The sequence below is a fragment of the Venturia canescens genome, chromosome 11, assembly GCF_019457755.1.
Source record: "Venturia canescens isolate UGA chromosome 11, ASM1945775v1, whole genome shotgun sequence".
Classification (NCBI taxonomy): Eukaryota; Metazoa; Arthropoda; class Insecta; order Hymenoptera; family Ichneumonidae; genus Venturia; species Venturia canescens.
In genome coordinates, this window is record NC_057431.1 from 2288751 (window position 1) to 2313835 (window position 25085).

General features: G+C 35.1%; 1 protein-coding gene and 1 pseudogene across 1 annotated transcript; both read left to right on the forward strand.

Annotated features, from left to right (window-relative positions):
* The first annotated feature begins 940 nt into the window (after positions 1–940).
* Positions 941–14589, forward strand: LOC122418328 (xyloside xylosyltransferase 1-like). The gene is made up of 3 exons (XM_043432474.1): positions 941–1024; positions 13960–14046; positions 14125–14589. Exons 1-3 carry the CDS (start codon positions 965–967, stop codon positions 14587–14589), a joined length of 612 nt encoding a protein of 203 aa, XP_043288409.1. The 5' UTR covers positions 941–964.
* A 15-nt stretch (positions 14590–14604) lies between these two features.
* LOC122418329 (reticulocalbin-2-like) lies at positions 14605–16426 on the forward strand (annotated as a pseudogene).
* Positions 16427–25085: the final 8659 nt, after the last annotated feature.

Genomic DNA, 25085 nt, shown 5'->3' on the forward strand with positions numbered 1-25085 from the left:
TTTCTCAATATCAGGTTAACCAAAAGAAATTGTTTCGTTATTGTTTGTGTCATTCAATGATTTAAATAAAAATTAGATGGAATTCAAGCCATAGTTATAAATAATCATTCATTCTATATAATTTTGTTATCCAATTAACAATAATGAATTTCCTTATGCTCAAGCTGAAGAGTTTCTCTTTGACCGCCATAAGCAACAGAACATTAGTTCTATTTTCGTGGAACCTGCAGTAGTGAAAAGCAATGAGTCTGTGGAATCAAAAGAACAAGCTCCAAACAAAGCAGAAAGAGCTGCATTGTCCGAGAAAGGAAATTCCCAATTGAAGGTTTGCATGGAAACTGTTAGAAATTTTCTTGGAGATTCTATCCTCGAAGAGGTCCTCGTAGAAAAAGTAATTCAACATAATTTCATCAGCGACATTGATGGCTAAAAAATATTTGGACGCTAACACAGGTATATATTGAATTTAATCTTATTTCAGTAACAGTGGAAAACTACATTTGTTATCGCACCGGTGATAGTTTCAAATTTATTCTTATTCATATTATCATACACTAAAATCCACCTTTTTCAACACAACTATGGCATCGTATCCATATGTTCAGTTTTTCAGAATTAGCAAATAAAAAATAAGGATTTTTCATTGAAATCAGATTAATCAAAAAAAACTGTATCTATATTGTTTGTATCATTTAAAAATTAGATGGAATTCAAGCCATAGTTATAATTAAGCATTCATCCTAATATCATTTTGTTATCTCATTAATAATAATGAATTTCCTTACGCTCAAGCTGAAGAGTTTCTCTTTGACCGCCATAAGCAACAGAACATTAGTTCTATTTTCGTGGAACCTGCAGTAGTGAAAAACAATGAGGCTGCGGCATCAAAAGAACATGCTCCAAACAAAGTAGAAAGAGCTGCATTGTCCGAGAATGAAAATTCCCAATTGGATTGGAGATTTCAATGGAAACAGTTAGAAATGTTATGGGAGATTTCGTCCTCGAAGAGATCCTCGTAGAAAAAGTAATTCAACATTATTTCAGTAGTGAGGCTACATTGAATGACGTTTTAAACGAAACTCCTTCCTAAGGTACCACTGGTGCATACATTTTTTAAAACTTATTGTTAAAGGGATTAAATGTCATCTAGAGTCGCGGCAGCGACTCTGAGACAAGTACATTTATAACAACAACATGACATGACGAGTTGCTGCCAGAGACTCTTTACCGGAGCGATAGCGTTTCCAATTGTTTTCGAAAATTTTCAAAATTTGTTTCTTTAATAATTAATTAACTATAGTATTCCAGAGAATATTATAAGTTAACGTATTTTTTATTTTTTTTTTCTTTCGATCGCGACCTCTTCGAACTCTGTAGCTTAACGCGTTGAAGAGATATTAATTATTTATTTTTTAATAGCATCAAAAAATGGGTCGGATTTTCGCACACATTTTTGATGTTTATTTGTTTTTTTTTAGTGACAAATCTGGTGCCATAATACATTTTATATACCTATATATTTTTTTTCTGGTGCCATAATACAAGTATATACTTATATATATTTCGTGATATGACGTATGGTGTGTTGTTAAATGAATGAGGTTATAAAGATCGCGTTTGACAGTTCTCTGTAGTACAAGTATATATCTATATATTTCCGTGATGTAAAAGAAAGATCCCGAATGTAACAGTTTTCACCGACTATTCACCGACTATTTAAAAGCAGGACAATGTTTAGTGAAAATGGTGAAAAAAGTAAAGATGAAAAAAAGCGAAATAGAGGTCGAAATCCAAGATTGTGTTTTCAACAGTTAAAGTTTCATACGCAGAAGACTGCCAGTCAGAAGACCGAAATAAAATTTTGATTCCTTCCGGATAGAGATTTCTTGAGTTGGTCCGTATTCTAAATTTTTGGATCAACAAAAATTCTTGGATTCGCAAAGAAAATGAAGAAAGATAGAGTGCGGATGAGTATACTTGCAGGCTCCGGTGACAATGCTTTTATAATAATTTTTCAATATAATAATAATTTTCTGATTACAGAATCTTTTATCTCCAGTGCTAATGAAATGTGGAAGCGGTCTGTTGCTGTTCCTTTTCATTTTTGGTTATGAAGACTGTCGCAATGGTCCAAGTCCACGGGTTCCTAAAGTGTCAGAATTTGTTACGGACCAGCAAAAATTTTGTTGTCTGAGATAAAGGTATCAAAATTTGATCCTCAATCAGAATTTAAACCACAAGTTAATAGTAGAGATGAAGATGAAATTGCAATCAACAGCGTTAAAGTTTCATACTAGAAGACTGCCAGTCAGAAGACCGAGATAAAATTTTGGTTCCTTCCGGATAGAGATTTCTTGAGTTGGTCCGTATTCTAAATTTTTGGATCAACAAAAATTCTTGGATTCGCAAAGAAAATGAAGAAAGATAGAGTGCGGATGAGTATACTTGCAGGCTCCGGTGACAATGCTTTTATAATAATTTTTCAATATAATAGTAATTTTCTGATTACAGAATCTTTTATCTCCAGTGCTAATGAAATGTGGAAGCGGTCTGTTGCTGTTCCTTTTCATTTTTGGTTATGAAGACTGTCGCAATGGTCCAAGTCCACGGGTTCCTAAAGTGTCAGAATTTGTTACGGACCAGCAAAAATTTTGTTGTCTGAGATAAAGGTATCAAAATTTGATCCTCAATCAGAATTTAAACCACAAGTTAATAGTAGAGATGAAGATGAAATTGCAATCAACAGCGTTAAAGTTTCATACTAGAAGACTGCCAGTCAGAAGACCGAGATAAAATTTTGGTTCCTTTCGGATAGAGATTTCTTGAGGTTTGGATCAACGTTGATCTGCAAAGAAAATGAAGAAAGATCAAGTGCGGGTGAGTATACTTGCAGGCTCCGGTGACAATGCTTTTGAGTAAGTAGAATAATTTTTCAATATAATAGTAATTTTCTGATTACAGAATCTTTTATCTCCAGTGCTAATGAAATGTGGAAGCGGTCTGTTGCTGTTCCTTTTCATTTTTGGTTTTGAAGATTGTCGCAATGGTCCAAGCGTACAGGTTCCTAAAGTGTCAGAACTTGTTACGAACCAGCAAATCTGAGATAAAGGTATCAAAATTTGATCCTCAATCAGAATATAAACCACAAGCCCTATAAACTCGTTCAGTTTAATAGTATAGATGAAGATGAAATTGCAATAAATTTTTTTTTTTATTACAGTAGGAGCGGTGTTTCCTGATAAAACTCTTTTGATTCAAATGGACACGGTGTGATTTTTCCATGTCCTCAGTTTGGTTGGTCAACACGGTTTTACAGTCTCAAGCGTTCCATGAAAATATATGGCTCAAAGTCTTGATTGTCCAGATTTCGTGATCTCAAGTGATTGATATGGAGGTATTCCTTGAGCCAAGGGCTTAAAATGAGTGGATACTGGGAATGAGATTCTTGGGTCAGACTCGTTGGGAATATGTTAGAACTTTTCAGTTCTGGAAGGTGCGATACTACAGAGAATGAAATTTCGATTCAGGTATATTTATATGCATTTTTTTGTAGTTTTCTATCAAATTGAATGAGAAACGAAGTCATCATTATGTGATTAATTGTATTCTATTTCAGTTAAAAAAAAAAATATTTCTGGATTTTCGCTGTGAGAATTCCGTCCAAACTGCTTGGTCATTTTTCGTGTTGCTCTTGCCAAGACACAACCATTGATTCAAGTGTTTCTCAAGGTAAGTCAGTATCCAAATTTAACGCTACGAATTAGTCGGAGATGGAAATTATTGCAATCATGGTTTGAAACACTTATATATATATATATATTTACGTTTTTTGCAGTTTTCCTCGTTGTTGCTGATAAAAAGTTACGGACTTGTGGCTTGGTTCATCGTGTTTTTCAGAAACGAGTTTGCTTAATGTATTTTGGTAAAAAATATGGTCCATTTTAAAATTTGCTCTGACTCGTTAATTCAGGAGTCAATGGGGTTGGAGAAGAAATTTATGAGGGCGTTGATGGAATTCTTGATAATTTAGAAAATGGCGCTGAATTTGTAACCGCATAACAGACTATTCGAAAGTATTGATGATTTTTAATCGAACAAAGTAAAATTTAAGTTGGAAATAAAATATGCGCGCGCATGTTTGTTTGGCTGTATAGTACTTAAAACAACTTTAATGTATAATAAAATGATTTTTCAAAAAACTAATTCTGCGTAAGTTGGATTTTCAATATCGCGTTATCTGGAATTTTTATTAGCCGTAATCGGTCTTTCTCGTGTTACTACCTTAGACGGACTACATTTAATCAATTTCGATCCCCATTCTGTAGAAGCAGATGAGTTAGCTATAAGGGAATACAATCGTCTCAGACAGAAGTTTCGTACACATCTTGTCCTCATAAAGTTTGCCAAATAATGGGCTTCCAAAATTCCAGATTTTGTTTGGGCTATATCCAAAAATGTTATGGAGTGTCAATCAGCGGCAAGTGAATGGAAAAATATGAGCTCCTGGTCTATTAACGGATTAACTAATACGGATGGTGTTTCGTGTTATGCTAATTCTATTATACAATGTATTTTCAATTGCAAACCTCTTAGGGAAGAATTTTTCAGAACTTCGGAGGAGAAAGAAGATCCTATACCTCTTTTACTTCGGTCTTATGTGGAAAGAAATAAATCAGTGAGTTCATGCGTTGTAAGAGAATATGTAGGAGAATCGTTTATTAAAAAAAACAGCACGACGTTTCTGAATTTTTCATGGGAATCTGCAAAAAATCTGATTTACTTCGAAATGCTGTAGAACATAAATTGATTATTAAAGTTCGATGTAAAGCTTGTCAATATACGACCACAGATGAACAAGCAAATAATATACTAGTTGTGAGCTTTCCGCGTGTTAAAAAAGCTTTTACTTTACAGGAATTAATCGAACATAGTTTGTCTCAGGGGAATCCGATTGAAGGTCATCAGTGCAATGCTTGTGGCGGAATGGGAACACTCTTAACAAAAACTTCGCTATCAACTGTTCAAGGCGTTTTGATTCTTCAACTTTTAATATTATCTATAGATGAAAAAACTATGAAACCTTCAAAGATTGATTTTAGTATTAAAGGTATTCCATCCGCTGTAGTTACTGTTTGCGGGGAAAAATATAAAGTCAATAGTGCTATTTTCCATCATGATCGAACAGTATTTGAAGGGCATTATACGAACATGTTAAGATCTGGTACGTCATGGGTTTTTGCTGATGATGCTAAAGTCGAAAAAAGAAGTTGGCCGAGAAACGCCAAGAATAGTTATGTGTATTTCTTGGAACGAACAAAAAAATGAATTAACGATAATAGTTGTGTCGTAACATGTCCTGTGAATTTTTTTCAAGTTCACAGTGCACAAAAAGTAGTCAAATCAAACCGTGAAAACAGCATGAGTGCTGTAAAAAAATTGGAGACAAGTACATTTATGTTTTATGTAACCTCGACTGATGAGTGAAACCCGACGTGTTACTCGTGTAGTCCAAGAAATAAATGCTCGATGATTTATAAGAAGTTGTTCGATCTATTCTCTGGAAACTTGCTTCAATAATGAGCATTCATTACTAAAGGTTATAAAAAAAAACTATTTCAAACGTAATGAATAAAAAAAATGAATCTGTTAAATCTTGGTAATGTATGAAAAATATTTGGTTCAAAGGAACAAAAGGTTGTCAAATAAATGCAAAAGGGACGAGTACATCGGATGACGAATAAACAAAATTTTTAACATAATGGTATGTAAAAAAAATTACGAAACCAACTGTGTTTGAATAAAACAATTAAGAAAAGCTTTCACAAATCATGAAAAAACATTATATTAAAAAAAAATAAAAATCTGGAATTATTTTGTAAAGGAAAAAAAAATCAAATAGAACGTGAAAAATTCATTCTTACGGAAAGTATCCGGAACTTGAGAAAGTTCTAAAACTTGCTTCAAATAAGCAATTCATTACCAAAGGTTATAAAAAAACCATTTCGAACGTAATGAATAAAAAAAATGAATCTGCTAAATCCTGGTAATGTATGAAAAACGTTTGGTGTTCAAATGAACAAAACGTTGTCAAATAAATGCAAGTGACGAGTACATCGGATGGCGAATGAAAAAAATTAAAAACATAATGGTATGTAAAAAAAATTATGAAACCAACTGTAAATAATTTCAACAACACAATTAATAGAAGCTTTCACAAATCGTGAAAAAATATTATATTTAGAAGAAATACAAATCCGTAATTATATTGTAAAGGAAAAAAAAATTTAAATAGAACGTGAGAAATTCATTCCTACGGGAAGCATCCGGAACTTGAAAAAGTTCTAGTGAATCAAAAAGTTACCAAAAAATCGCATCAAAGGTAAAAGTCATTTGTTACTCTATGGTGACAGATACTTAGAAGAAAATCGATTCTTCTCAGACTTTCAGGATCCCTTGGTATTCACAATATTCGATGTCGATTTCGTGTCGGTACAAATTATGTTTAAATATGTGCTAAAAGTACTTGTCCGGCCCATCACTTTTCATTCAAATTGCTCATTCAAATAAAAATCAGGGCTCTTTTAGATCTGATGGATCATATGTATGCCTACAGAGGGAATTGAGAAAATTATCTCCAAGAGATTTTAACTTAATTGCATTCAATTTTTCTGTAATATACAAGAGATATTATTGTGTATTGATGAAAAAATACCCTTCGGACGATAAAAATTGTCAAGCTTCCAAATTAACTCTCCAGTTTATATTGAAATGACGGCAATTTTTACTTCACATTTCCTTCTTCAACCGAATTTTATTTGTTATAGCAACTAACCTATTCAATTACTGAAGATATTCTACTGATAATAAATCACATTTTAATAAATTTTCGAGAGGATTCGTCTGTATAATCTCGTTTTTTTTTTATTATGACATACACAATTGCACTTTGTTAAAATCAACATAAAAACATGAGTGAATTTTTGCGAAGAAATAGTTGCCGCCGAGCATATATGAGATGATGTTCGAATTCAGGTGGACGTGTAACGGCAGCGTTAATACTAGTTCCATAAAAATAATACAGTAATTAAGGTCTAGTTTGATTCTTAATTGAATGAGCAATTTGAATGAAAAGTGATGGGCCGGACAAGTACTTTTAGCACATATTTAAACATAATTTGTACCGACACGAAATCGACATCGAATATTGTGAATACCAAGGGATCCTGAAAGTCTGAGAAGAATCGATTTTCTTCTAAGTATCTGTCACCATAGAGTAACAAATGACTTTTACCTTTGATGCGATTTTTTGGTAACTTTTTGATTCACTAGAACTTTTTCAAGTTCCGGATGCTTCCCGTAGGAATGAATTTCTCACGTTCTATTTAAATTTTTTTTTCCTTTACAATATAATTACGGATTTGTATTTCTTCTAAATATAATATTTTTTCACGATTTGTGAAAGCTTCTCTTAATTGTGTTGTTGAAATTATTTACAGTTGGTTTCATAATTTTTTTTACATACCATTATGTTTTTAATTTTTTTCATTCGCCATCCGATGTACTCGTCACTTGCATTTATTTGACAACGTTTTGTTCATTTGAACACCAAACGTTTTTCATACATTACCAGGATTTAGCAGATTCATTTTTTTTATTCATTACGTTCGAAATGGTTTTTTTATAACCTTTGGTAATGAATTGCTTATTTGAAGCAAGTTTTAGAACTTTCTCAAGTTCCGGATACTTTCCGTAAGAATGAATTTTTCACGTTCTATTTGATTTTTTTTTCCTTTACAAAATAATTCCAGATTTTTATTTTTTTTTAATAGAATGTTTTTTCATGATTTGTGAAAGCTTTTCTTAATTGTTTTATTCAAACACGGTTTCGTAATTTTTTTTACATACCATTATGTTAAAAATTTTGTTTATTCGTCATCCGATGTACTCGTCCCTTTTGCATTTATTTGACAACCTTTTGTTCCTTTGAACCAAATATTTTTCATACATTACCAAGATTTAACAGATTCATTTTTTTTATTCATTACGTTTGAAATAGTTTTTTTTTATAACCTTTAGTAATGAATTGCTCATTATTGAAGCAAGTTTCCAGAGAATAGATCGAACAACTTCTTATAAATCATCGAGCATTTATTTCTTGGACTACACGAGTAACACGTCGGGTTTCACTCATCAGTCGAGGTTACATAAAACATAAATGTACTTGTCTCCAATTTTTTTACAGCACTCATGCTGTTTTCACGGTTTTTTGTTCTTTCTATCCATAACTTTGATTTTTTTTTGTTCAGAGTCGGACCATGGTTATAATAAAGAATATCTGGAAGCTTTAGCAGGTATATATTGTACCCGCGTCAAATAATTCCAAGACGTACGGTTCCTTGACGGATTCAATGACGAGTTACGCAAAAACGATAAGTTCAAAAACACCATTCGTATCGAAGCGTGACGAGACTGAAAGAGTATTTGGTACATTCTCGGATTTAACGGCTCATCTCTTGCAAAAATCAGATAATTCGAATGGGCTCGTGAGGATGAGTTTGTTCAGTAAAGGATTGCCATCACTAAAAACAAATTCCGTTATTCCGAAGTGGTCACGAGGTCGAGAAAACAGAAAATTTCATCCAACACCATCAACTTTCCGACTCGCGAATTCTCTCGAACCTCTAACAATGCCGGAAACAAGCGATACACCGATCGAAGAAAACGAGAAAGAAAATTTGAGCTCGGAACTTGAAAAAATGAGTGTTGATAGGAGCCTGATTGCAAATAATTGGACGATTGATTTGACGACTGCTTTGCGATCTAGCGAATTTAAATCAAACCAAAAATTTATAAAGAACAAAGAAAAAATATCAAAACATCGATCGGTACTCGAGAATTCCATTGCTTCAATTTCACCCACGATTGATCACCAACAATCAAGAGACTCGGTAGAGTCTCGGGACAAGTACATTGACAGCTCTGTCGTCTGCTGGCCTGAGGCTCTCGCCGAGACTATATTTTCTCTGAATAAAACGATTCGCCGTGGTGGGGGTAAAATTGGCATGCGATTTTCTTTAATTACGAAACTCATGAGTTCTGTACGGCTTTGAAAATTGAACTTTCAGCTAATTAAGAAGTTCTCTGTCGAATGAGCCCAAAATCAGCATGATCGGTGTCGTAATTGCTGAGAAAAAACTTTGCACGGGCTTAAGATTATGCAAAAGTTACTAACACATTCGGGATTCGACGTATCTGTATACGCGTACTCTGACCGCTACAAGCATAGGCTCCTTGGCCCCCATGATCACCAATTCCCGGTGAGAATATTCTTGTTCCAACCAGTGAGCAATGAAAAAAATCCTGGGCCAATTACATCAAAGTTTGAAATGGCATGCGCAAGCATATAGCATGTGCATTTCAGTTCTGACTACGAATGTACAATATATATGACGTCAACTTCAGAACGTAGCACACGGCGCAGCACAACTGGTAACAGCAGTCATAAATCAATCAATATACATATATATATGGGTACAAACCATGTGTCAGTTTTTGATCGTAAGAATGGAGTTTCGACATTGCGAAGTGCGTGCGGGATCAATAAAAAAATAATTTTCGTCATCTAAAGAAGTGCATATTACTATTTATTTAGTTATTTGTGATATATTAAACCGGTATCAAAGCGGCCGCGTAAATGTAGTCTGTGATGTGTGTGTGAAAAAGAATATAAAAAATGCGTGATGCATATATGTCAACGAAACTTTTCAAGATTTCATTATTTCGTTCGATTGGAAATAATTGTTAACTGATATAATCCTTCAATTAAACCAGAGTACGAAAAATATTGTCCAGTGCGAATATATCGTCAGTGGCGTGGTTATATGTCAAGGTTATATATACGAATAATTAGAACTAAAATACTCGCAACTGTAAGAATATTAGTAACTTCAATTGAATAAATGTTTTCTAATTTATATCTTGTGTTGTCATTATTTTTAAACATCCCCATAATTTGCTTGATATTCAGTTTGGCTCTGCCCTCTCCGATCCTTGTTTTCAACCCATCAGTTTGCAGCGGATCGATTCATATTATTAATTCGTTCGCTAATATGTGACCTATGATTTTCTACTCCTTCTTCATGATGATTGTGGTAACATGATTCGAGAGGTTTCTAACCATAATCTTGAATTGCACATTTTGTAAATCAGATTTTCAAAAAAATTTCTGGTCTTGGTATACTGGGTAGTTATTCTTTTCCCATTAGGTCTGTCGAGTGATAAATTTGGAAACTAACTACAAATATGGAATTATTTTAAAAAAAATTCATTCCGATAAGTCTACAGTTGCTCAGTTTTGGATGTGATCAAATATAATGCCTACCAACATCCCCAGAAACTTACAGAATTTCTGAATGCAATGTGCGCTATGTCATTTTAATGGGACATCATGACTTTTGACAACTTTTCATTATAATGCTGTAGATTCGGATCATTGAAATACAGCGAAAATCTGCAAACTATACAATTTATATACTGCGCCATTCATTTTACATTTTGACTCTAACCGTAACATATATATGAAGTAAAAAATTGATTATAAAAGTCTTCAGTTGCTCATTTATGGATAGATTTGAAATTGCTGTCTTCGAAGCTCATTGCGCAGATACATTGAACCGCAGCAGATACCTGCGAACTCTGAAATTTCTGTGGATAGATATATATGCTACGGATCATCCCTTATCTTTGATTATGGTAATATGTAATGGAACTTGGTTCAGCAAGTTTTAAGGTGTTTCTTTTCAAATAGTATTGAAAATGTATTACTGTGGTATGGAGCGAAAACCTTCAAACTTTCATATTTTTGTGGCGCAGCATGTGTGCCAATACTGCGGTATGGAGCGAATACCTGCAAACTTTCATATGTTTGTGTCGCAGCATGTGTGCCCATCATTTAAATTTTTTACTCCAACCGTAACATATAATCTCAAAAATTCATCCCAAAAGTCTTCAGCTTTACTAATTAACTTAATTTTCCTTTTTCTAAATTCTATGCTGAATTTCTGAATTTCTAAATTTATTTCTAAATTATCCTGAAATTAAATTGTTTACCTCCACAACCAATGCAGGTACCTTAAACGTCTTTGAATTCCGTTGCTCTGTTGAATTAAGTACGCTCAGTTTTTTTTGCTTCTTTGAGTTCTAACATAATAAATGTTTCCAGGTGCCTTTTTTCGGCAACTATCAAACTGTAGATAATTGGATCGCAGCGGCCACTTGCAAACATTGGAAATATATTTCGTCGGGGGTACGTTTTGGAAGACACGAAAATGTCTAGATTCAGAATGCAAAAGCGACATTTAAAAATGGCCAATTCTGTTGGATTTGTTGAGTCTTGAATTTGATCTATCTTTCCTCTTTTCCTTTCTTTTTTCTAACGTTATAAGCTGAAAATCACATCTCGGGCCGCAACACGCATTGCTCCATGCTCTTGAGTTCCCAATGGACAAAACATATTAGAAGACAAGGAGAAAAATCACCAAAGTCCAAGAACAAACCTCTATCGAAATAGTTCCAATACAATTTTGACGAAAAATAGGTCTATTTTCGTGGAAACCAAAGTTACAAGCCGAAAAACATATCTCGGCCTCCAACCTGCTTTCCATCGTGCTCTTGGGTTCCTAATTGACAAAACATATTAGAGTTAAAGGAAAAAGATTGCCAAAGTCCAAGAACAGACCTGTGAAGAAATATTTGCAGTACATTTTTGACGAAAAATAGGTCTTTTTTTTGTGGAAACTAACGATATAAGCTGAAAATCATATCGCAGCCTCCAACCCGCTTTCGACCGTGCTCTTTGATTCCTAATTGATAAAACACATTAGAGTACATGGAAAAAAATCCTCAAAGTCCAAGGACAGACCTGTGACGAAATATTTTCAGTACTATTTTGACGAAAAATAGGTCTTTTTTCGTGAAAACCAACGTTATAAGCCGAAAATCATAAATAATTCGTAGAAATTTAAACTAAAATCCTATAGTCAACTGAACATAAATAAGGAACTTTAGAGAAAAAATACGTGATATCAAACCATAAACTTCCCCTAGGAAAAAAAAGGTTGGGACAAGTACATTGATGGTCCCTCGTTTGCTAATAAATCCATCTATAAAAAAACTTTAAAAAAAATTTTCTTTAAAAATTGTCAAAAAAATTATTTAAAAAAAAAAAAATACAGTACAATTCGAAAAAAAATTCACAAATCTAGAAAAAACATTATGTTTAAAAAAAATATATTCTGTATCTATTTTTTAAAGTTCAAAAAAATCAAATAACAAGTAAAAAATAAAAAACTGAAAAATCGCGTTTGAAATCATTATGCAAACCGATGCCTCATTCTTCTTATTTGATTCGAACAGCTAAATCAATTGAAAAAAATTCCATCTAATTTACGTGCAGCATTAAAATTTATTATATCAATTCGAGGCCAAGTATTTTCTAATGAATTGAAAAAAGTTACCACTTGAGTTACGTACAGCACTAAAATTTATGATATCAATCAGTGGACAAGTATTTTATTAGTAACTCCAAATTTTGACATTATTAAAATGTTCTAAGAAGCTTTTAAATCCAAAAAAAAATCACATGAAAGCTAGTCATTCGTTACTCTATGGTGGCAAAGACTTATAAGAAAATCGATTTTTCTCAGACTTTCAGGATCCTTTGGTATTATTCACAAAATTCAACGTCGATTGGATCGATACAAATTATGTTTAAATATGTGTTAAAAGTACTTGTCCGGCCCATCACTTTCCGTTTAAATTGTTTATCCAAATAAAAATCAGGGCTTGTCTAGAACTGATGGTTCACAAGTCACAAGTATTCATGCAGAGGGAATTGAGAGAATTATCTTTACGTAATTTTTACTTAGTTGCACTAATTTAATAAAAAACGGAAACAAATTATTCCGCAATATACAAGGGATTTTATTCTGCATCGATAAATGAAACAAATTGTACATAATATATATGTTCATGCTTCCAAAATAACTCTCCAGTTTATATTCAATGATGTCAATTCTTACTTCCTACTTATTCTTCCAGCGAACGAATTCCATACGGACTAAGAACTAACCTCTACTATTATTAAAAGCATTAAACTAATAATGAATCGCATTTCAACAAATTTTTAACCAGATTCTGCCGTATAATTTCATTTTTTTATGATTGATTTTTTATTGAATGAATAGTGATGGGCCGGACAAGTACTTTTAACACATATTTAAACATAATTTGTATCGATCCAATCGACGTTGAATTTTGTGAATAATACCAAAGGATCCTGAAAGTCTGAGAAAAATCGATTTTCTTATAAGTCTTTGCCACCATAGAGTAACGAATGACTAGCTTTCATGTGATTTTTTTTGGATTTAAAAGCTTCTTAGAACATTTTAATAATGTCAAAATTTGGAGTTACTAATAAAATACTTGTCCACTGATTGATATCATAAATTTTAGTGCTGTACGTAACTCAAGTGGTAACTTTTTTCAATTCATTAGAAAATACTTGGCCTCGAATTGATATAATAAATTTTAATGCTGCACGTAAATTAGATGGAATTTTTTTCAATTGATTTAGCTGTTCGAATCAAATAAGAAGGATGAGGCATCGGTTTGCATAATGATTTCAAACGCGATTTATCGGTTTTTTATTTTTTACTTGTTATTTGATTTTTTTGAACTTTAAAAAATAGATACAGAATATTTTTTTTTTAAACATAATGTTTTTTCTAGATTTGTGAATTTTTTTTCGAATTGTACTGTATTTTTTTTTTATAAAATAATTTTTTTGACAATTTTTAAAGAAAATTTTTTTTATTATAATGTATGGTGCATGTTTACTAAAGGCACAATCAATTCTCCAATGAGACGGAAGTTTCGTATATTTACTGATTCTGTTTTAAGACTGGATTCGAAACCGATAACGAAAGTCGATCCATCGCTGAAGTTGTCATTCAAGGAGTTATGCCCTCAACACAAAAATTCATGAAGGTAACCAAGGACCGTTAACTGAAGTTTCCTTTACACCGATTATAACTGCATAATGTAAATGTTCTCAATTCACTGCAGGTGCACGATGTACACAAATTAGCGAAACAACTGGAATACATTGTACTGGCGATGTCGCCACATTTTAGTAGTAAGCCAGGAACTTATTATTCTGATGCTTTGTTCTTTTTGTCACTGGGATTGCATCAAATTGCTCCGGAAAAACAAAAATTAGTAGTAATGCTGGACGCAGATACAAAATTCAGGAGCGACGTCAGAGATCTCTTTGAGGAATTCAAACATTTTGGTCCACAAGCGCTCTTTGGATTAGCACCGGAAGTAACACCTGTATATCGACATGTTCTTTGCTCATACAGAAATCAAAATCCAAAAACCATTTTTGGAGAGCCTATTTCTCTGGTTGGTTATCCAGGCTACAATAGCGGAGTGGTGCTTTTTCAATTGGAGAAATCAAGAAAGTCCCCTGAGTGGGATCAAATAATCAGTGAAGATATGGTTAATCACACGACTGTGAAAGAAATATAGTTTCAAGGTAAGTTGATGAGTAAAAACTTGTAGATATTTAACTTGATGAAAATGATCTTAAATTTAATTTTTACAATCACGTTCACTAACACTAAGTCTCAGCACAAGAAATCATTCTTCTGACGCATTTCTATAGAATTCAGGAAAATCGTTTATTTGGAAATTGAAATATAAATATATTATTTATTTATTCTTATAAATTGATTAAAAGTTGAAACTAATGTAATTGTGGTAGTGTCTTGAAAAAAAAAAAAATAACAAAGTGGTATTACTTGTCATGCAGATGGAAGAGTGAGGTAATATTATTCTAGTTTTCAACCACATTGATATTCAGTCTATTCAATTTTGCTGAATTCACAGGGCCACTTGTGCGATCAAGACTTTTACACCCTTCTCGGAATGGAGCGAGTTTATTGAAGAATTCAAGCGGAGCTTCATTTATTCGTTCGCATTATCACAAAGTCGACAGTAGTAAATGAGAGAACCGAGGACGGTGCGTTTAGCCCTAGGGACAGCGAACACTACGTTGACGGAGAGCATCATCAAGAATTCGATCACGAAGCTATTCTCGGTAAGCTTTTGTGATCTCGCAGTAACAAAAAATTCATCAATGACGGTCACAAAATTTCAACAACCTCAGGTAGTGTCAAGGAGGCGAAAGAATTCGACAAACTTCCGATCGAGGAATCTAAAAAAGATTGGAAATATTACTCAAAAAAATGGATTTAAATCGGGATAACTACATTGAAAGAAATGAACTGAAAGCATGGATTTTACGGTCTTTCAGGTAATTTTTTTTTAAATGCATCTCATTCACCGTAACATAGGAAATATTTCAGGGAGTTAGCTCAAAGAATATTCAAGGTACTACTAATTTTGTTGTATATTAAATGAGCAAATGATTTTTCCTGATATTTCAGGAATGAGAAATTCTATAATTTTTACTGATAAACGTATTTTTGGCTTTCATTCATAAAAATAATTCATGGTAATAGTAGCTTCGTAAAGGATTCTTAAATTTTTATGATTGTCATCGATTGTTACAACTCGCAACCGTATGCTTTCAACAGAGGAATCCCAGGATCGTTTGGAAGATGCAGACACAGATGAGGATGGTAAAGTTAGCTGGGAGGAAATAGTTCAAGATAATTACGGTTCAGATGCAGAGGATCTTGTTGCGGAGGACAGATTCATCGCCGATGACGAAGCCACATTCAATCTGGCCGATCTTAACAACGACGGACTTTTGAACAAAGAAGAGTTCAAAGCTTACACTCATCCCGAAGAGACTCCAAGAACGTATCCTCTTCTATTGCAACAAGCTCTTGAAGAAAAAGATACGGACAAGGATGGAAGCATAAGCTTCCAGGTGTTTTTAGGAAATAGAGCTAAAAATGAGGATAAAGAATGGTTCATTGTTGAAAAGGACAAATTCGATCATGAGCATAACAAAAATGAGGATGGCAAGCTCGACTTCTCGGAAGTGCTGGCTTGGCTCGTGCCCAGTAACGAGTAAGTCTGATTCACCCCTAAGTCAGATTTTTTTCAATCACTCAATGTGAAAATACAAAATTGTCAAATTTTTTATAACTACCAGAAAAATGTTGAGTTTATATTCGTATTAGTCTGAAAGCACATTTAATATCATAGTAAATTTTCTCCAGTGATTTGGCAACCGATGAAGTGGATCATTTGTTTGCGGCCTCGGACGACGATCACGACAACAGATTATCGTTCGAAAAAGTACTTGAGCATCATGACACGTTCGGTGGGAAGTGAGGCGACCGATTACGGCGATTATCTGCAGAGCATTGATCGTTTCACAGACGAGCTTTGAAACTCGGTTATTCAACAGATCATTAAAAAAATTACAAAATAGCGTAATGTACTGCGAAGAAGATGTCTCAGATCTTTTTTTTATATTTTTAAACGGTTGTCTATTGGCATTTCTTTATTATCTTTTCTTAATCTTATACGTTAGCTAATGTTTTAATTTCACAAAACAAAAAAAACATCGAGCTTTATTTGACATGACAAATTCATCGGTAAAATCATAATTTCATTATTTTCACAAATTTAATGACACTGACGGACATCTTCTGGGAATGAAGCGATATTGATACGATTTCTTGTAGATAATTTTCTTCTCATTTTTTCGATTTACTAGCTGTTCTCAAGTCCAAAAAATTAGAAATCATTTTTCCAATAACTTTGCTCTAAGCAATATTTATTTATTATATGATCCAATGAAAAAAAAACAATAACTACTTATTTAAATAATCGTATGATTTCTGAACGTAATTGGGTTTTCGATCGTTTACGAGTCAACTGTGATTTTCTAAAAGCACAAAAGATTTAACGTCTTCTAGCCGAAAAAAGTGCAACGGACGAAAAAGAGCCTTATTTATAGGAAAGAAAGAACCCTAAAATTAGAACTAATTTATTGAATGTATACAATAATATTGTAAAGTAATCAGTATTTTTTGGATACCGTGGTTTCAGTTTTAGGCAGTTTTCTTATCGGTGTATTGCGAGTAATATTTGAATTTCCCGTCTATAATTTCAAATAAAAAATACATTTTGATCAAAATAATATTCGCTTGTGTTATAAGTAAGAGAGCTATGGGGATTCTGGACCAAGTGGCGGCGAGGGCCCTCCACTTGATCCAGAATCCCCATAGCTCTCTTACTATAGCGTGTTCCCCCCCCCCCCCCCCCCCGCAACCGAGGGTCCCCGTGCCATGAGTTGACCTGCCTATAGGTTCGGAAAGAGGGAAGGGAGGTGAGAAAAGAGAGGGATAGCTAGAAAGATGGTAAGTGTAAGAGAGAGAGAGAGAGAGATGGATAGATCAGTATGAATAAATAGAAAATGTATTTTATGTATAGCATGTTCTATGCAACAGAGTCCCCCCCTCCTGCAAAATCATACAACTCAGCAGAGATCTGGCTATAGACTTAGAGGGTAAAGTATTGGGGTGAGAGAGAAAAAGAAAGATGGTTAAATCGAGAATAATGAGGAGAGTGATAGAGAAGGATTGTCAAAAACTGAGGAAAGATGGTAATGAAAAAGAATGATTCATTGTATCAATCAATTTTTATATTATAATGACAAAATACATCTAGAATTAATTTTAACGCTTAATTTTTAAAACTATGAGTTTTTTCTTCTTAATGGTGATTGTCTGTTTTCTGAAACAGATTAAAAGAAAAAGAAACTTTGAGTCACAAAATTTCTCAAAAACAATGAGAATATGTGGAAAAGATCATACTTACTTTTCGTTACAACTGATTGCAGTCCGGACAAATCTCTTGTGTTATGAGTTGAAAGAGTCGGGTCCCGCAGTCTTCGCAATATCCAAGGGAAAGCGCGTCATAAGAACCACGCTCATGTTTACGGGTGATTGAAAGGATGGAAAAGCGATCTCCACCAATTTCCAAGATACAGACACCACACAGTTTTTCTCCACGTTCGGCCTTATAATATACGGAGATTGCGCAAATTTCAGATGTGCGGTCAAGAGCATTTTTTTGCTCCTCACTGAACACACGCTTAATTTTTTTTGATTCACAGTTTTCACTCATTTTTCTTTTTTTTTTTTTTTTACTGTTTTTCAAGAATATTTTTTTCACCCTCACAAATTTATTGTTAAATGCTTATAACAAGCAAAAACTATTCACATGGAATTGTTTCAGGTAGTCCGATGATTATACCCTTGCTCGACTCGCTCGGGAAAATGTCTGAAGACTAATGAGTGGAGTTTAAAATTTTGATGAAGCTCAGTATTTCCCTCATCTCTCCCCCCTCCCATCCTCAGATAATTTTTTGCTAGGTGCTATGGCTGAAAAAAGTGTTTTTTCCCACACAATTTTTGGGGGGAAAAATCCACGCCGCAAAGGGTGTCTTAGCAGACGTCATGGAGGTCCAAACCATTTTCGTCAACATATACCTGTATAGCATACTGACGATACCGGATGTTTCTGATGAAAGGGAACATGGTCAATATATTCGAGTTTATTATCTTGAAGAGCTCCAACGACATTTCCAAATATTTTCAAAACTCATCAGCATCATCTCGACCGATAAGGGAGGCTCAATCTTGTAGCACCTCCCCCGCTCCCCCTCTCCTTCACAATTACTTTAACTTTTCTTCTTCTCTATTGGTGAGAAAAATCACTTTTTCCCCACATAGAGATAAATCAGAAGGTTTTTATTCTGAGGGCTCATCGAGAAGTATCATAGTTTTAGTCAGGTAGTTGTCCTGCTTGTACTTCAATAAAATTTTAGTGCTTCGCACCCATGGCTTTTGCGGGAGAAGAGAAGAACTTGTGTGAGCAAGCTGCATCGCTTCGTTCAATAGAAGAATATACTGCTTGGGAAAAGAAATGTGATGATTTGATTGATTTACTGAAAGCGGAATCTCAGGTGAAACGTATACGATTGAGACTTGGTTATTATCAATATGTGGCGGCTCAAATTATGCGTTTGGAAGGTTTAAAACATGTGACGAGTCAACGTTTTAGCCACATTGGTGCGGGCAATTATAATGGATTAATCTGGCGAGAGACGGAGAGTGCATTCGCAAATCGCTTGATAACCGGTGCTGTGATCAATCAAAAACACATTGATCCAAGACTCTTCCTCTCGGACGCAGGTGAAATTGTTATTGAAAAAGTGCAAAACTTCATTGCTGAACATGATTTTGTGAAAGTGAATACGCTATTCAACGGTGATTTCTCGACAGGGGAAAAACAAATGTATAAAAGCATAAATACGCGCAATGTAGAACTTTTCAAAACATCTGATTTGAGTGAGTGGTATGCTCAACATATTGTTGAGCCTACATTGACTTTGCTTGATGAATTTCAAGAACGTGACAGTGGGTGGTCTTTAACTCGCATATTAAATCTAACAGTTAATATTAATAAATATAAACCTTTGAGTGCGGGATGCCACATTAGATTGCCACGACATATAGCCTCGAAGAAGGCAATTGTCAATGTAAAATCTCAAGACAATGCATGTTTTGCTTGGGCCGTGGTGGCCGCTCTCTATCCAGCAGAGAGTCACAGCGACCGAACAGCGTCATACCCCCACTACTCCACAGTGTTGAATTTAGCCGGGATTTCTTTCCCCGTAGCCGTGAACCGCGTGAAAAAATTTGAAAAACTTAACGATCTCTCGATAAACGTATATGGAATGAAAAAGGATACGGTGGCACCAATTCATGTAACATCTAATAAGAAGGATAGGCATGTGAACTTGCTGTATATTGAAGATCAACATCCTGGCAACATTGGACACTATGCGATGATAAAGAATCTAGCTCGTCTGGTGGGCTCGAGTTTAAGCAAACATCGGTCGTGCAAATACATCTGTGATCGGTAAGTTGTGAAAAGGAGTGGAGATAAATTTTAATCATAGATCTTGAAAAACATATAATCAATAATTTTTCAATTTTACAGCTGTCTACACTATTTCCCATCGATTGAGAAACTACACTCGCATGAAATAGATTGCGGTCAATTGAATGAATGCGCTGTGAAACTGCCCAACGAACTTGACAAATGGTTAAGTTTCACAAACACCAACCGAAAAGAGCGACATCCATTTGTCGTTTATGCAGATCTGGAGTGCATCCTCATGAAGACTGAAGATGAAGAGAAGAAAAAACAACACCATCGGGCATTCAGCGCTGGATATTATGTAAGCTGTTCATACGATGAAAAATTGTCGGGTTATTATTCTCATCGCGGTAGTAATTGTATAGAATGGCTTGTAAAGGAGTTGAGAGACTTGGCATTGAAAGTGGAGAAAATTTTATTGCGCACGATCCCCATGAATGAGTTAACACCGGCTGAATGGAAAAAATTTCGTGAGGATAGGAATTGCCATATTTGTGAGAAAGCGTTCGAAAAACAAGAGCAACGTGTGCGTGATCATTGCCATCTAACGGGGCAATTCAGAGGTCCAGCACACTCTAATTGTAATTTAAATTATCAAAATTCCTTCGTCATTCCTATAGTATTTCACAATTTGTCAGGGTACGATGCTCATTTTATCATCATAGAAGTGGCCACTGCATTCGCGGGGAAAGTTGACGTTCTCCCTCTGACAAAAGAAAAATACATTTCATTTACAAAGACCGTGCAGACATCGAAAGACACACGGAAGAATATAAAACTGCGCTTCATTGATTCTTTCAAATTTCTAAGCACAAGTCTAGACAAACTAGCATCACTATTAACCATAGATAAACTCAAAATTTTAAAATCTCAATTTCAAAGTTTATCCGCAGATGATTTCATGCTCTTGACTCGAAAAGGAGTATTTCCATATGAGTATATTGATAGTATGGAAAAATTAGATGAGACCTGTCTTCCAGCTCAAGGTGCATTTTATAGTTCATTGACTGACGAGACAATCGATGATTCAGAGTATGCACACGCGAAAAATGTGTGGGAGAGATTTTCACTTCGAACGCTCGGTGAATACAGCGATTTGTATCTAAAGACGGATATTCTTCTATTAGCTGATATATTTGAAAATTTTCGTGATACATGCCTACAAAGATATACTCTCGATCCAGCACATTATTACACGCTTCCCGGATTCTCCTGGGATGCAATGATGAAAAAAACGGGGATTAAATTCGAGTTACTCACGGACATTGACATGGTGCTATTCATTGAGAGGGGTATACGAGGAGGTTTGAGTCAATGCTCTTGCAGGTATGCGAAAGCAAATAATAAGTACATGAAATCGTTCAATCCATCGGAACCCTCATCATATCTAATGTATTATGATGTGAATAACTTGTATGGATGGGCAATGACGGAATGTTTGCCTCATTCTAAGATTCAGTGGGTTTCTGATATTACAAATTTTAACATTAAATCGATCGCTGCAGATTCACCAATCGGCTACATCCTCGAAGTTGATTTAGAATACCCTGAGAATTTACATGATACACACGTCGACTTACCGTTTTGTCCAACACATGATAAACCTCCGGGTAAGAAGCAGGAAAAGTTGCTTGCAACGGTCCATGAAAAAAAGCGTTATGTAATTCACTATCGTGCTTTACAACAGTGTCTAGATCATGGATTGAAAATTACAAAAATCCATCGAATATTGCAATTCGAGCAATCCCCCTGGCTTCAATCATACATTGAATTGAATACGTATTTTCGAACTCAAGCGAAGAACGAATTTGAAAAAACAATGTTCAAATTGATGAACAATGCGGTGTTTGGCAAAACACTGGAAGACGTACGCACGCATGTACAAGTGAAAATTCTAACGCAATGGGATGGTCGATATGGTGCAGAGGCAATGATTGCAAAGCCAAATTTTCATAGTCGCAGCATATTCGCGGAAAATCTCATCGCAGTGGAATTGCGTAATCTCGAGGTGAAATTCAACAAGCCTATATATGTTGGAATGTCGATTTTGGACATTTCAAAGACATGCTTGTATGAATTTCATCATGATTTTATGGTTCCATTATATCATGACAAGTGTAAAGTTTTGTATACAGACACTGATAGTCTTATATATCACATTCACTGTGAAGATGTATATGAGGATATGAAGCGAAATATTGAAAAATTTGACTCGAGCGACTATCCAAGTGATAATGTATATGAAATCCCGTTGGTCAATAAAAAGGTCCCAGGTCTCATGAAAGATGAGAACAATGGGGCTATTATGACTGAATTCGTGGGCCTTAGATCTAAAATGTATGCAACACGCGTGGAGGGTAAAAAAGAAACGAAAAAGGTGAAGGGAGTGAAGAGTAATGTTGTCGCTAGAACAATAACCTTTGACGATTATATGAAATGCTTAGAGCATGATATTGAAATAACTCGTAGTCAGTCTTGTATAAGATCATTTTTACATCAGGTATATACAATTTCAGAGACAAAAACTGCTCTGAGTCCTCACGACGATAAACGATATATCATTCCAGGAAGTGTACAAACTCTACCATGGGGACATTATCGAGTGCCATTGTAAATAATAGCTTAAGGAAAGTCATGAAAGCGAGAGAGTGAGAGAGAGAGAGAGCGAGAGTGTAGTGATATCTAATGTACATTTCCTGTATATTTTTCACACATAATAAAAATAGTTTTATCAAACCATTGATGTTTCCTCTTTTTTCTATCAATTAGCAGTTTTTCCAGACCCAGAGCATGTTAACACATGATGTTATTTCAGGATAAATTTCCCATGGTATTTTTTCATATAAAATATCAAAACGTTTTCCTTTGACAGACCATCGATACCTGCTCACGTTTCCAACCTGGGGAACGGTTAAGCTTTCAACGCATTCGAAGAGTGGGCCAGAGAGAGAAAGATTAAAATGACTGAGGCACCTGCTCAGGCTAGGATGATGCCTAAGGTTCAAAATCTGCGTTGTTTAACGTTTGCCTTTTTCCGCATCTCCCCACATACCCTTCTTCTCGCAGTTCTCTTCCTTACCTTTCTACAATTTTTTTTACTCATTAGGAGGATACACTACCCATTTTTTCCCACTCTTATCCCCCAATTCACATTGTTTTTTGGGGAAAAAAATTTTTCAGGGAGAGAAAATTTTGGAAAGAAAAACTTCCCTCATTCAACCGTAGTACTCACCACAGTACGTTTCGCAATCTTTTCAAATCATCCATCTCAAAAAAGTATTCATCATGTATTATGAAAACTTCAATACTGACAAGTTGGTCGGACCATATCATTATGTACGCATTTCCAGCGTGCTCAATCCGAGCCAAGTGTGTGTTCATATATTCGGTGAAGACAACAGTTTAGTGCATCGAGTGTTGGAAGCAGTCAACGATATACCCCTTGATCATGCAGAGGTTCATCCCATTCTCGAGGAAGAGGTGTACCCGGGGAAGGCTCTTCTCTATCGTGAGGAGGAAATAACACATTATCGGGCCACGGTCATCCGCCGAGCGGGAGTGGATAATGTGATTGTTTGGCTCGGTGATTATGGCTTCGAAATCATGGTGAAAATCAATGAACTTTTCACACCACCAAGATGGACATTCGAAGTGCCATATCAGGCGGTAGTGTGTGGGATCCGTGGCATTGGACCGATTGGTGTGGACTATGAACCATTACACATCGAGAGTGTTGATGCAGCGATTAAAGGTGTCGGCTGGACTCTTGAAATATCACAAGAGGAAACCAACACCGATGCAGTGTGGGGACGGCTCATAAAAAATTCGGAGGACCCGGACGAACGCATCGACTATGTCGATCTCGTTTACAGCCTCTCAGCTGGTCGAAAATCCAACGACACGACACCATTCGAGTTTGCTGCTGCAGGATCGTGGTTCTGCAGCGTATATGAGCAAACTAACAAATTTGCTAACTTCGCGAATGGTGAGGATGATGATGATGATGATGGAACTCATCCAGTTGGTGATGCAGATGACCAGATATCATTGTTTGATGACGATGATGATATGTGGTTAAATTTCGACTTGGAAGAAGAGGAGATGGACGTGATGGCAGCGGGCGAGGAGGAGGAGGAGGAGGACGATAACTTGAGGGCACCACCAATGCATCCCGAGGAAATCCGATTCCTTCAACAATGGGGTGTGTTGGAAATACCAATGTTGGAGGAGGAGGAGGAGGAAGAGGCTAGTGACTCCGACAATTCCATCGACTTATGTTGAAGAAAAAAAGTGTGTGTGTGTGTGTGTGTGTGTGTGTGTGTATTATATTGTTGATAACCTTTCATATATTTTGTCAAAATATATTTTTCATGAAATATTTTTTCTTAATAAAAATAATAAAATCTAATATCCAAAAAACATAATAAGCCTGTCTCCGAGTCATTTTTTTATTTACTACTCCAATATATCTCCCTCCCAGTTAGTAATTTCAAGTCAACGTGAAAACGAGTGAGGTAGAACGCGAGAGAGAGAGAAGAATAAGAAAATTACCTGCACCATCCGAGGGAAAGGACTGTGTAAAGGGAGTGAGCGAGAGAGGGGAGAGATACATAGAAAAGGAAAAACTACGGGGCACTTTTCCTTTTTTTTTCATTTCATTTTATTGCACCAGCATCAATCCATGAATTCTGGCTATCGTCGAAACCGAGCCATTTTACAAATATCTTATTGCCACGCCTCTTAACTACTTTTTCTATGAGATAAATATCAGGATATTTCACCTTTAAAAGTTCATGCTCGTAAAAACCACCGGCAATGACCTCGTCTTGGTAATCTTTTAAATGGTAAGTTATTGGGTTAGTTCTTCTTACACGGGAGACGGTAAATATTTCAGTTGTCCAATTTGGCGTATAACCTTTATCGAAAACATTTTTAAACTTACTTATACGCACTTTATCACCTATTTTAAATTTTGCTCGTTTTTTCACCACCTCTATTCGGTTATAAACGCTATGTAAAAGTCGTTCTTCATTCGCGATGTTAACATCTTTCGGCTTCATTTTTGTCGTACTATGAATAGTATTATTATAATT

What these genes read in the sequence shown, in the direction of transcription:
- LOC122418328 (XM_043432474.1), top strand. Translation starts at nt 965, where the DNA reads ATGGAAACAGTTAGAAATGTTATGGGAGATTTCGTCCTCGAAGAGATC. An exon ending in AAGAGATCCTCGTAGAAAAA is followed by an intron (nt 1,025 to 13,959) that starts GTAATTCAACAT and finishes TTCTGTTTTAAG; the next exon opens with ACTGGATTCGAAACCGATAA. An exon ending in CAACACAAAAATTCATGAAG is followed by an intron (nt 14,047 to 14,124) that starts GTAACCAAGGAC and finishes AATTCACTGCAG; the next exon opens with GTGCACGATGTACACAAATT.